This window comes from Phalaenopsis equestris, unplaced genomic scaffold (assembly GCF_001263595.1).
Source record: "Phalaenopsis equestris unplaced genomic scaffold, ASM126359v1 Scaffold000104, whole genome shotgun sequence".
In the NCBI taxonomy this organism is placed as follows: domain Eukaryota; kingdom Viridiplantae; phylum Streptophyta; class Magnoliopsida; order Asparagales; family Orchidaceae; genus Phalaenopsis; species Phalaenopsis equestris.
In genome coordinates this window covers 212356-222255 of record NW_018164546.1, presented here as the reverse complement: position 1 = coordinate 222255, position 9900 = coordinate 212356, and the positions used below count along the sequence as shown (strand labels likewise).

General features: G+C 36.4%; 1 protein-coding gene across 1 annotated transcript; it reads right to left on the bottom strand.

Annotated features, from left to right (window-relative positions):
- Positions 1-283: 283 nt before the first annotated feature.
- On the bottom strand, positions 284-9194 carry LOC110020601. The gene is made up of 6 exons (XM_020718756.1): positions 8755-9194; positions 5591-5679; positions 4701-5426; positions 3462-4625; positions 1371-1554; positions 284-1078 (listed from the first exon to the last, which is right to left on the bottom strand). Exons 1-6 carry the CDS (start codon positions 8840-8842, stop codon positions 489-491), a joined length of 2841 nt encoding a protein of 946 aa, XP_020574415.1. The 5' UTR covers positions 8843-9194; the 3' UTR covers positions 284-488.
- Positions 9195-9900: the final 706 nt, after the last annotated feature.

Below are 9900 nucleotides of genomic sequence, written 5' to 3'. Positions count from 1 at the left end.
GCCCCACCATTAGACTCCTAACGCAAACTACGTTAGGAGTCTTGAAGTAATATTTCTTCTAAGTTTAAAGCCTTGCATATGTCATGTGCATGTATTCCAGTGTGTCAGTGTGAGAAAAAAAAGATCTATTTGGTTTCAGTAAGTTTGAGCCTCATATAAGCTCAACTCAATAATTGAAATTCCAACTCAATTTAAGAGATTAGTTTAAACTTTCAATTAAAAGCTTAAATTATATTATAAGCAACTCTACTCCAATCTTTAGAAAGCTTGCAGCAACTTGATCAATTTACCTAAACCTTTTCTTTAAGAGCACAGTTTCTTAGCATCACCAAAAGCTTCTACAAATATCAACCACCATAGTTACAGACAGTACTCACAGGAGTTCCCTTTTAAACCTATACAATATTATCATTCCTGTATAAGCTATGATAAAACATAGCAGTTTTCTGATAAAGATGAAAAACTTGAGAGACATTTTATCCATACCCTTAATATAAGCTTATAGGTTCAATAAGAAGCTCATCCAAAAGATCATCCATTACTATATTCTCCAGTTCTCTTCCAATCTCCTCCTTATCATCCCTCAAATCTACCCTTTTCAGCGCAGTGAGATTTTCTCCAAAACTCATGTCCACATTGCTCATTTTCTCAACCACTGCCTGCCATACTTCCTCAACAAGGCCATCATGAACCATTTTGGATTGTGATGAAGTCTTCAGTTCGATGATATCCGCCAAAAGAGAATTCGTAAGATCGAATAAAAGTTTTCGATCCGATCTCGACCACGAGTTGAGCAACTTATATTTCTTCTCGAGCTTGTCGAAAAAGTTTGGACTGACTGGATATTCTGCAGTAAAGAGGGCATCCGGTTCGGGTTTAAGAATGTCGCCGTCGATGAGGATGTCAAGTACATATGAATGGTCTCTCTCCTCTTCGTCTCTAAATGCTTGAAGTATGCCATCATGCTCGGAGAAGGGCTCCGCTGCGGTGTCTTCATCACTGGAAATATGTGCTTCCATTTCTTCTGTGTGAGTGAGTGCTGATTCCTGTTTGAGAAGGCGAAGCTGCATCCTAAGGTCTGCAAGATAAAGTAGTTATAGAACAATTTGATGGTCATTTCAATCAGAACACGCCACCCAATTCTTATGTATTTACATATCTGACACCTAAACTTTAATTTTTACATTTATACCAGCCAAATCATTTATATCACAACAAAAATACTACCCATTTAACTTTTAAAAAGTGAAATACACATTCTCATGCTTAGGGAAGGTGTCAAGTATGTAAAAATTGAAGTTTAGGTGTTAGATATGTAAATACATAAGAATTGAGTGGTATATATGTATATAAATCTTAATTTCACTTACCCTGAAGATCTGCACTTATCTTTTCAAAGCAGCCAGTGCTGAACTCTTCTTCTTCAAATGGGGCCTCCAAAACTGAAACTGGACTTGGCTGATCAGCCTCCTTGTAACTTTCAGGACAAGCTGATTCAGAGTTATCGCAGTGAGCAGCAAGAAGTTGATCTCCAACATGGTTGATTAAGGGTTCCTAAGTGCACAGAAAATGTACATGAAAACCAAGAAATGGATTCCAAAGCTAATAATAATTTAATTAAAGGCTTTAATATGATGAACATTAAAGGAGATATTAATTAATTAGGAATTTGTAAGGGCTACAAGTTGGTCTGGAATAATTAGCCAGATGGTAAGTACACCACCAAGTTGGTCTGGAATTTGTAGGTGAAGGCGAGTGAAATAAACTGGAAGAAAGTACACTTCAGTATTCATAAACTAAATAAGCCCATACATTTTCAAAGATAATAAAATAATAATAATAAATTTGTTAGTTGTATTATAGGTCCAACCATATGTTAAAATGGTAGAGAGTTGATCTGATAAATTTAACAAAAATAAAAATGAAATTGAACCAAAATTAAAAAGTCCCTCCCTCTAAAGTGTAATCTTATGTTAAGTATTTGACATATTTTTAGACTTATTGGAATGAGTATAAAATGGAAGGAGATTTTATTTTTCGTTCGATTTGAAGTCAAAAGAATTCAATGTAAAACTAGAAGGCCGCGATGGCACAATAGCAAGGTGTAAACAGCGCAGGCGATGGGTAGGCAACAATGGCAGCCAACTGGCATACATTATATGAAGTTTGATTAAATTGGGCAAATTTTAAATAAATTTAAAAAGAACAAAAAGGTGAATTTTAATTACATTAACAAGTTACTTTACATTCATTTTTTCTCCAGTAAACAGCTAAATTTTGAAACCCCTAAATTTTTTTTTTGCTTTGCATTTGTTTTCCTAGTAAACCAAATAGCTCCTGATTTAAAGAGTTGAAATACATTATTTAATAGAAATAAACTGGTCACAATCTTCAGACACTTCAGAATTAAAAATAATGAAATCAATGATGTGATCGTAAAAATATTAACTAAAATTGCATCATATTTCCTATTCAAATTACAAAAAAAGAGGTTAATATGGTGTGATTATTGAAAATTAATGAAAGTTGAATCATACACTCATATCCAAATTTAAAAAATAATAATATCTTTAATCTATAATTATCTTTCAAAAGTACTCTAGTCAATTCAAAATTATATCACATGGCAGCCATAAAGCATGTGACAAGTGTCACATACAATTTCCAGGTACACTAGTTTAATATTATGAAGATCAGGGTCAAGGAAATAAAGGAAACATATTTCCTGCTCAAGAAAAGAATGAAATATGTTTTCTAATAGTTGCATTTCTATGGTTACACACTGAATCAATGAAAGTATTGGACAAAACAAACTACAATTGTGTCAAATTTATGTTATTATTTGCGTTCATTGGCCAATGAAAATAAGGCTCCATCGGAACTTGGAACGTGAGTTCAATATCACAATATATTTTGTAATGAACTAAAGACTAGTCTTCAATTATCAGTTTAGAAGTTTGGGTTGAAAACGGGCTTTGACAATATGTATAATGGTCAACCCTCTTAAAAAATGTATCAAAGAAATATGATTGTAAAATGGAAATTGCAAGAACTAGTCCCTTTTAAAAATTATATTATGAAAACAAGAAATTTAATTTTATTTAAGTTACTTTCTAAAAATACCCAATGAAAGTTCAAGGAATAAGAATTGAATTATAAGAAAGATTATCAGAAATAAATCAAGAATCTCCCCCCACAAGAGCTCCAAAATTCAAGATTGAATCATTAGAAATGAGTTTGCTGCCAGAAACATGTTCATACTGGATGGGGTAGAAGCTGAAGGTTAGCCAACCAAGCAGCACTTATTATTCCAGTCCCAATATGAATGGAGATGAGAGAACTCTATAATTATTCTTAAGCTAAAATAATTATGACAGTCAGAAGGCTTTTTTCTTCACACAGCTGTGATCAAATTCATATTAGGCATTCAAAAAAAACTAAGAAAAAAGCTAAAAGCTCACCTTTGGCGCAGGCTCATGTTCATCACACTCTGACAGTATCACATTCTTTTCTGATTTTGTATAGTCCTGAAGCCTCTCAAGACCATTTTCTCTATATGTTAAAGAAAAGTTGTCGGCATTACTTTGAGAAACTGATAGATTGTCATCCATATCCTTTATTTCACTAGCACATTCATCAGGGAGCTCAATATCTTTATTCTGCTTTTCAGGAAGGTGTCTCAAATCATTATTAATTTTTAGTTTTTCTGAACTCACATGAATCTCCCGTTCAATTAATGCATTTTCTTCTCCATCTGAATGATGCTCGTCATTTTTACCAACATATTTCAGGTTCATGAGTGCAGTGTTTTTCTGCCTCATGAAATCATTATCAAGAGGCACCCAGTTACTCATTCCTTCTACCTTCTTATGCATAATTCTGTCGGCACGGTTTCCCCGTCGATTTCTGGAGTTCCTCTGAGAACTTTCACGGATTAAAGATGAAGCTGGAAGAGATTTGGACCTTGGTACACTCCTAGAGAAATCATCTTTCCAACCATCCTTGCTGCTGATTCCCAAAGGATGATTCCTTGGTTCTATAAAATCTTGTCTAACAAACTTTCTTTCTGGGACTTTCTTAACAGCTGGAGTATCTAAAGTCATCTTAGGTGTCTCATTGTCAGATAAAGTTAGCATCTCTGCCAAAGTACTTGATGCTCTATTAGAAAACCCCATTTCCTGAAAGTGGTTAGTCAATTTCCATCTTTCTGAGATGCGTTTTCTAGCCTCTTTAGTGACTGATGACTCGGTTGGAAATGACAATGAATGATTTGAGTCATAGATATTAGAAGTCAAGAGAGAAGTCTGAAAGTTGTTCCCGTTCAAGGTGGTTGATGGAGTACATGGGCCTTTATCCTTTTTATAATCATTTAAATTTGCAACCGAAACCTTCTTTCTTTCAGAAGCAGAGCTCTTCAACTGATTGGTAACTTCTTTAGAAATTTCCCTTGACCCTTTTATCTTGCGCCCCATAATTTCTGCAGTGTGATACAACTTTTGGTGAGCTCTTTCTTCATTACATAACTCCATAATCTCATGAACTGGAAATTTTAAATTATTTGTAAGACTATACTGAAGATTATCCAATGAATTTGCCAAAGGGATGGTTCGTTCTGCTTTCCGAGCCTAATGAAGACTGGCCTTAAGAATAACTATTTGAGTGGGCTGGGCATAATATTCGTCTTTTTCAGCATATGTTTATTCTAATAACTTTTTCAGCAGAGAACACATATGCTCCCTAGATGGGTGAGTGTAGCAGTTAGCTGCAAGTTTCCTAAAAGATTCATTCTTTTCTGATCCAAAAGATGATTGAAAGCTTGCAGTTGGACTGCCTTTTGATGCCATGAGAATTGAGGGATAGATGGCTTGTGGAGGGGACGAAGAGCGAGTCCGGTCATGGAGATGCTTTGGAACTTTTTGAAGAAATGGTGGATAAATATCCATATCTAAGTTCTCTGCATCAAAATGTTCTTTACTTCTTCGAGGCATTCGTTCGGTTGAACGGCTTGTTGAATCAATGAAGCTCTGTTGCATAAAAATTTTATCAATTTTATGCTGTCGCAAGCTGGATGTTCCTTTCTTAACAATCCGGTCCTTCTGCTTCTCATCCTTTGGCCCTTGCTCAACCTCGCAGACGTCTTTAAACTCTGGGTGTTCTTCATTTTTTGACTGATATAAACAGTTAACATGGGTGGTGATCTTTTCATCGAAGTCATTGGAAAGCACCTTTTTTGAAGAGTTTCTCACTTCCTTTGGTGGTTTTAAGGGCTCAGGAGAAGGCAGTGCCTCGAGACCCATAAGCCGAGCAATCAAACTTGGTGATGATCGCCTTATTGGCTTTTTTCTAGACATCTCTTGGTCTATCAATGCTTTAATTGGCATTCCACTAGCTTTCTTAGAATAACTGCTCTTGAACTCTAGGGTTATCTGGTAAAAAAAAAAAGGAATACAAAAAAAAAAAAAATCAATCGTAGATTGCTGCAGTGTAGATAATACAAAATGTTTGCTTTTTATTGAGAAAAACTGAAAGAAATACGGATGAAAAGATTTAAAAAAAACGAAGAAAACAAGAATCCAGAAGCTATGCTTACTGAATTTGTCTCTTCAGCTGAGTCACATTCATAATTTGAATCATGTACCGTCCTCAATAATTTGATCCGGCTCTTGGAATGAGCATTTTCTGAAATAAAGGAAACGTCATAATATACAGAAACACATCAAAACATTTTCAGAAACAACCACGCATAGTGAAAGATCAGTTCTTTGAAGTCATTTATGTGCTTAATTTCTGATTATTGTCGAAGGAGCTCATTGCAAAAGTTGCCAGTAAAATGCGCACTTCTTCTATTAAACTTCTATAGAAAATTTCTTTCTATAAAATTGAAGCAAAAAAAAATTACTAAACATTTCTTTAACTATCTTGATTTTGTCATACAAATGGACTAATCAAATTACCATAAAAAGTCAAAGAATCACTATTTACCTACATCCCAAACTATTCCATCTATCAAAATTAGCAAGTATTTCAGTTAATTGATCCATTAGGCAAAGGATCATTCAACTCAAAGGACCTAGAAAGGAAAACAAACTTCTTGAAATTTCAGCACAATATGACGGTATTTCAAACAAACAAAAGTAAATTGCGACTGTAAAAGTTTTTTGCTCAACTTGGTGGAATTCTTAAATAGAATTGATGAAAGCAGACAAGTATTGGTCAATTCATCCATGCAAACTTCATAAGTTACATAATTATCTTAATCTTCCTGATTTTTAGAAAATGGCCGGAAATGTAAAAACAAAACAACGAAGTAATAGAATCTAACTTTTGCACGAGCGTGTGGTACGTTTGGGAAATTCAACAAGAGTGTAATAAGCATCAGAACAAACTCAAAGAAAAGTAAAGCATAGAACCTGGTAAGAAAAATAAACAACAGCGCTTCAATAAGTTTTCCATATTCATAGAAAAAAACACACAATTTAAAATAAAAATAAAAGCATTGCATGGAGAAAAGAAAGTCAATCGAAAAGGATTGTTTTCTACGCACGTCATGTGAGAGATATATATGAACCATTAAGCTTTATTAACCAAACCCCTATCAGCTAATCTACACCAAAATTTGTCTATGTCGAACAACAAAAAGTTGAGATACATCAGAAAGGAAGCACTGTTGATATCTCCGACAAATCTCTATCATGTGGCAAGAATCCTGAGGCATGAAACGGATGTCAAAGCAATCTTTTGAGTAAGAAACAGTCAAACTTCAATGAAGAGTCTTTCAGAGCTCTGATTTCAACAAATTTATAGTTAAACTGACCGACTCGATGAGATGGATCCAATGATACTAAACTTGAGCTAATCTAAGTCAAATCAAATAAAGATTAAGCAAGTAAATTATTGTGAAAGTTTTTCAGACATATGTGGAAGGTCAAACAGATGTCAAATGCGATAAACTTATAGTTAAATCGAACATCTCAATAAAATAAATCTAATGAGCTCAAAATCGTTTAATTCTGACATCGTTAAGATACTCAAATATTCATCAAACGACGTATGACTAAAGAAAGTTCTATTGACCATCTGATCAAAATGGTTTATATTCTTGTATTAATTGCTCATATAACTCCATAAATTGGATTCACCCCTCTCATGAGAGGGAATGAGAGCTTGAAGCCTGAAAGAAGAGCTTGAAGCTTAGAGGAGCTGAAGTTCAACATTACTTCTACAGTCGTCGACCACCGCCGACTGACATCGACCACCGTTGATCATGTCTAGTTGGTTGTTGTCAATCACTATCGGTCGGAGCCCAGTTTTTACAACAAGTTCATTTATGTACCAACGTTGACTCCGAAGAGCGTTCAACTCTTTTCCGCCTAAGGGACGAAAGATTGTACGTGCAATATCCAGTTTATAATGGATTTCTTTAACTGGGTTTGGCTCCGTGGTTTTTTCCCTTTCTGTCGACCATTTCTCGCCCGTGGGACGAATGAATGTACATGTAATATCCATTTTATAGTAGATTTCTTTAGCTAGACTAGGCTTCATAATTTTTTTTCATTTCTGGGGATTTCACATAAAAATTTTTGGTAATTTTACTATTCATTCTCTTTTATTTGAGTGTGTTGAATTCTCATGCAATGCTGAGATAATAAACCATTACTTTAGCACAACGAATTTTCTAGCACGCATCAATTTGTTGTTGTTTGTGAGAAATAACACATTCTCATCATTAAAATACTTATAAGAATTGTTGCATGACCACCAGACACAACACTCACAACAACAGAGCATCCCACTCCACATCCTTCATTTCACAAGACAGCCACGGAGTCAAGGTTATCAGGCCCCCACATCCTCCTACTTCAGAAGACATTACCTCGCTGACAAAGGTGTCTTGAGTCATTCTATGGAAGACCAAGTATAAAAGATAGAGGAGTTTCAACATAAGAACATTCATCTCCTACGCATGGAGCGACAACCGCAACTCAATGAAACTTACTTACCACAAGTTCAACATTAAACAAGCAATACCCAACTCACCAGATTCTCTCATAATGATGAAACAATTACCCTATCGAGACAGAACACTGATCTTCTCGACATTAAAAGTTCCACTCATCCGTTTCATGCCGCTCAACTGGCACCGCCTCGCCGTACTATCGCTTCTGTTGATATCATCTGAGATGAGCGAAGACATCTGTTCGGGAAGAGTTCCCTCTAAATAAAAGGGATAGCTACTCTGCTCACTGCAACTTCCAAGAAACCTCTCCTTTGGCTGATGCGGTTCTCTAACACTCTATCCCAGTGGATTTCAAACTCCCAAACATCGATTTCTATTAAAGGGTACGAGCATGTCGACCACCATCGAACCATCATGGACATTCACCTTGCTTCAGAATACAAGTTAATTTGTGCACTGACGTTGTAACTCTAAAGAGTGTTCAACTCTTTCCCACATGTGAAACGAGAGACTGTACATGTAATATCCACTTTATAGTGAATTTATTCAGCTGGGTAAGGCCCTTGATTTTTTCACTTTCTGAATTTTTAACGTAATAACTTCTAGTGCAACGCTAAGAACATAATCAATTACTCTACCCCCATGAATTTTCTTGCATGCATCGACAGTAAAATTTACACCTATAACTCAGAATCAGAGAAGGTAGAATCAACGAAAACCCCACATTCCATCATCCAAGCTCAAGAATCAATCACCCCACATAACCCGTAAAGGAGAGAAAACCACACAAGACAAACCTTCCGCAAGACTGTTGCCAGCAGACGACAAATCGTGCCTCAGAACAGATGCCCTGCGACGCTTCTCTGTACTCTGTGATCGACGCATCTCTCTTCGTCGCGACACGCGAATCCTTTATCTGGAGCTCGCGAGAAGTAAAAATTAAGTACTGTAGCAGCCAAAGTAACGGGATCAGAGAAAGAGTTCTGCCCGGAGAAGGAAAAAGTGTAAAGATCCGGATTTAAGGAAGTGAAAGGGAGATCTATCAATGGTAGGCAGATGCAATAAATGACGCTGAGAAGCAACCTGCTCACATCCTCTCTCTCCCTCTCCCTCTCGCTGGCCTCACTCCTGGAGTTGAAGCTGCGAGGTATACTGGAAGAAGAGGGGTAGAATTTTGAATTCGAAACGGAGAGGAGGGGAGAATGAGCCGCTTTTCTCGGGTCGGGACTCGGGAGGCTTTTGGCGCACGCGAGGGAGGTGATGGGGTAGTTTGGTAAATTAATGAATAGAGGAGGGTAACGATTTATGGTCGAGGCGTGAAGAAGAAGACAAGTAGGGAGAGAGAGAGAGAGAGAGAGAGAGAGAGAGAGAACGGGGGATGGGGCCCAGTCACGGAAAACGCGGGTGGGGTCGGCTTACGGGGGATTGGGCCCAGTCACGGAAAACGCGGGTGGGGTCGGCTTTTCTTTACGGGAACACGCCTTACGGCGAGGAGTTGCTCGCGTCGTGATGCGAAGTCGGGTGGTTTTATCAATTTCGCGATTTAGTTTTAATTTTGATTTCGTTGTTTAATCTTAGAAAGTATTTTAAAGTACGTATTTAGATTTTTTTTCTAGTTCCGACCATCATGCATACATATCTCAGAGCTAAACTTACATATTTACAAGCAAAGCATCCAATGTGTGTAAGCATGGATTTCAACATTAAATATTATACACTTATGTTACTGATGTGATGCGAAAGAATGGATGTTTTGACGCTAAAAATTATTGTTTTTATGTGAGCTGCATGAATGCATAAAAATTAGGTGTTATGTATGTGATCATGTCAAGAAAATTCACCGCAGCAACAACAATGTAAAGTATTATCATCTAACGTAGAAACCTAGCGCACAATCAGATAGAATTACAAAAATAATTGTGATGCCAGAAGTTTTTGTATCA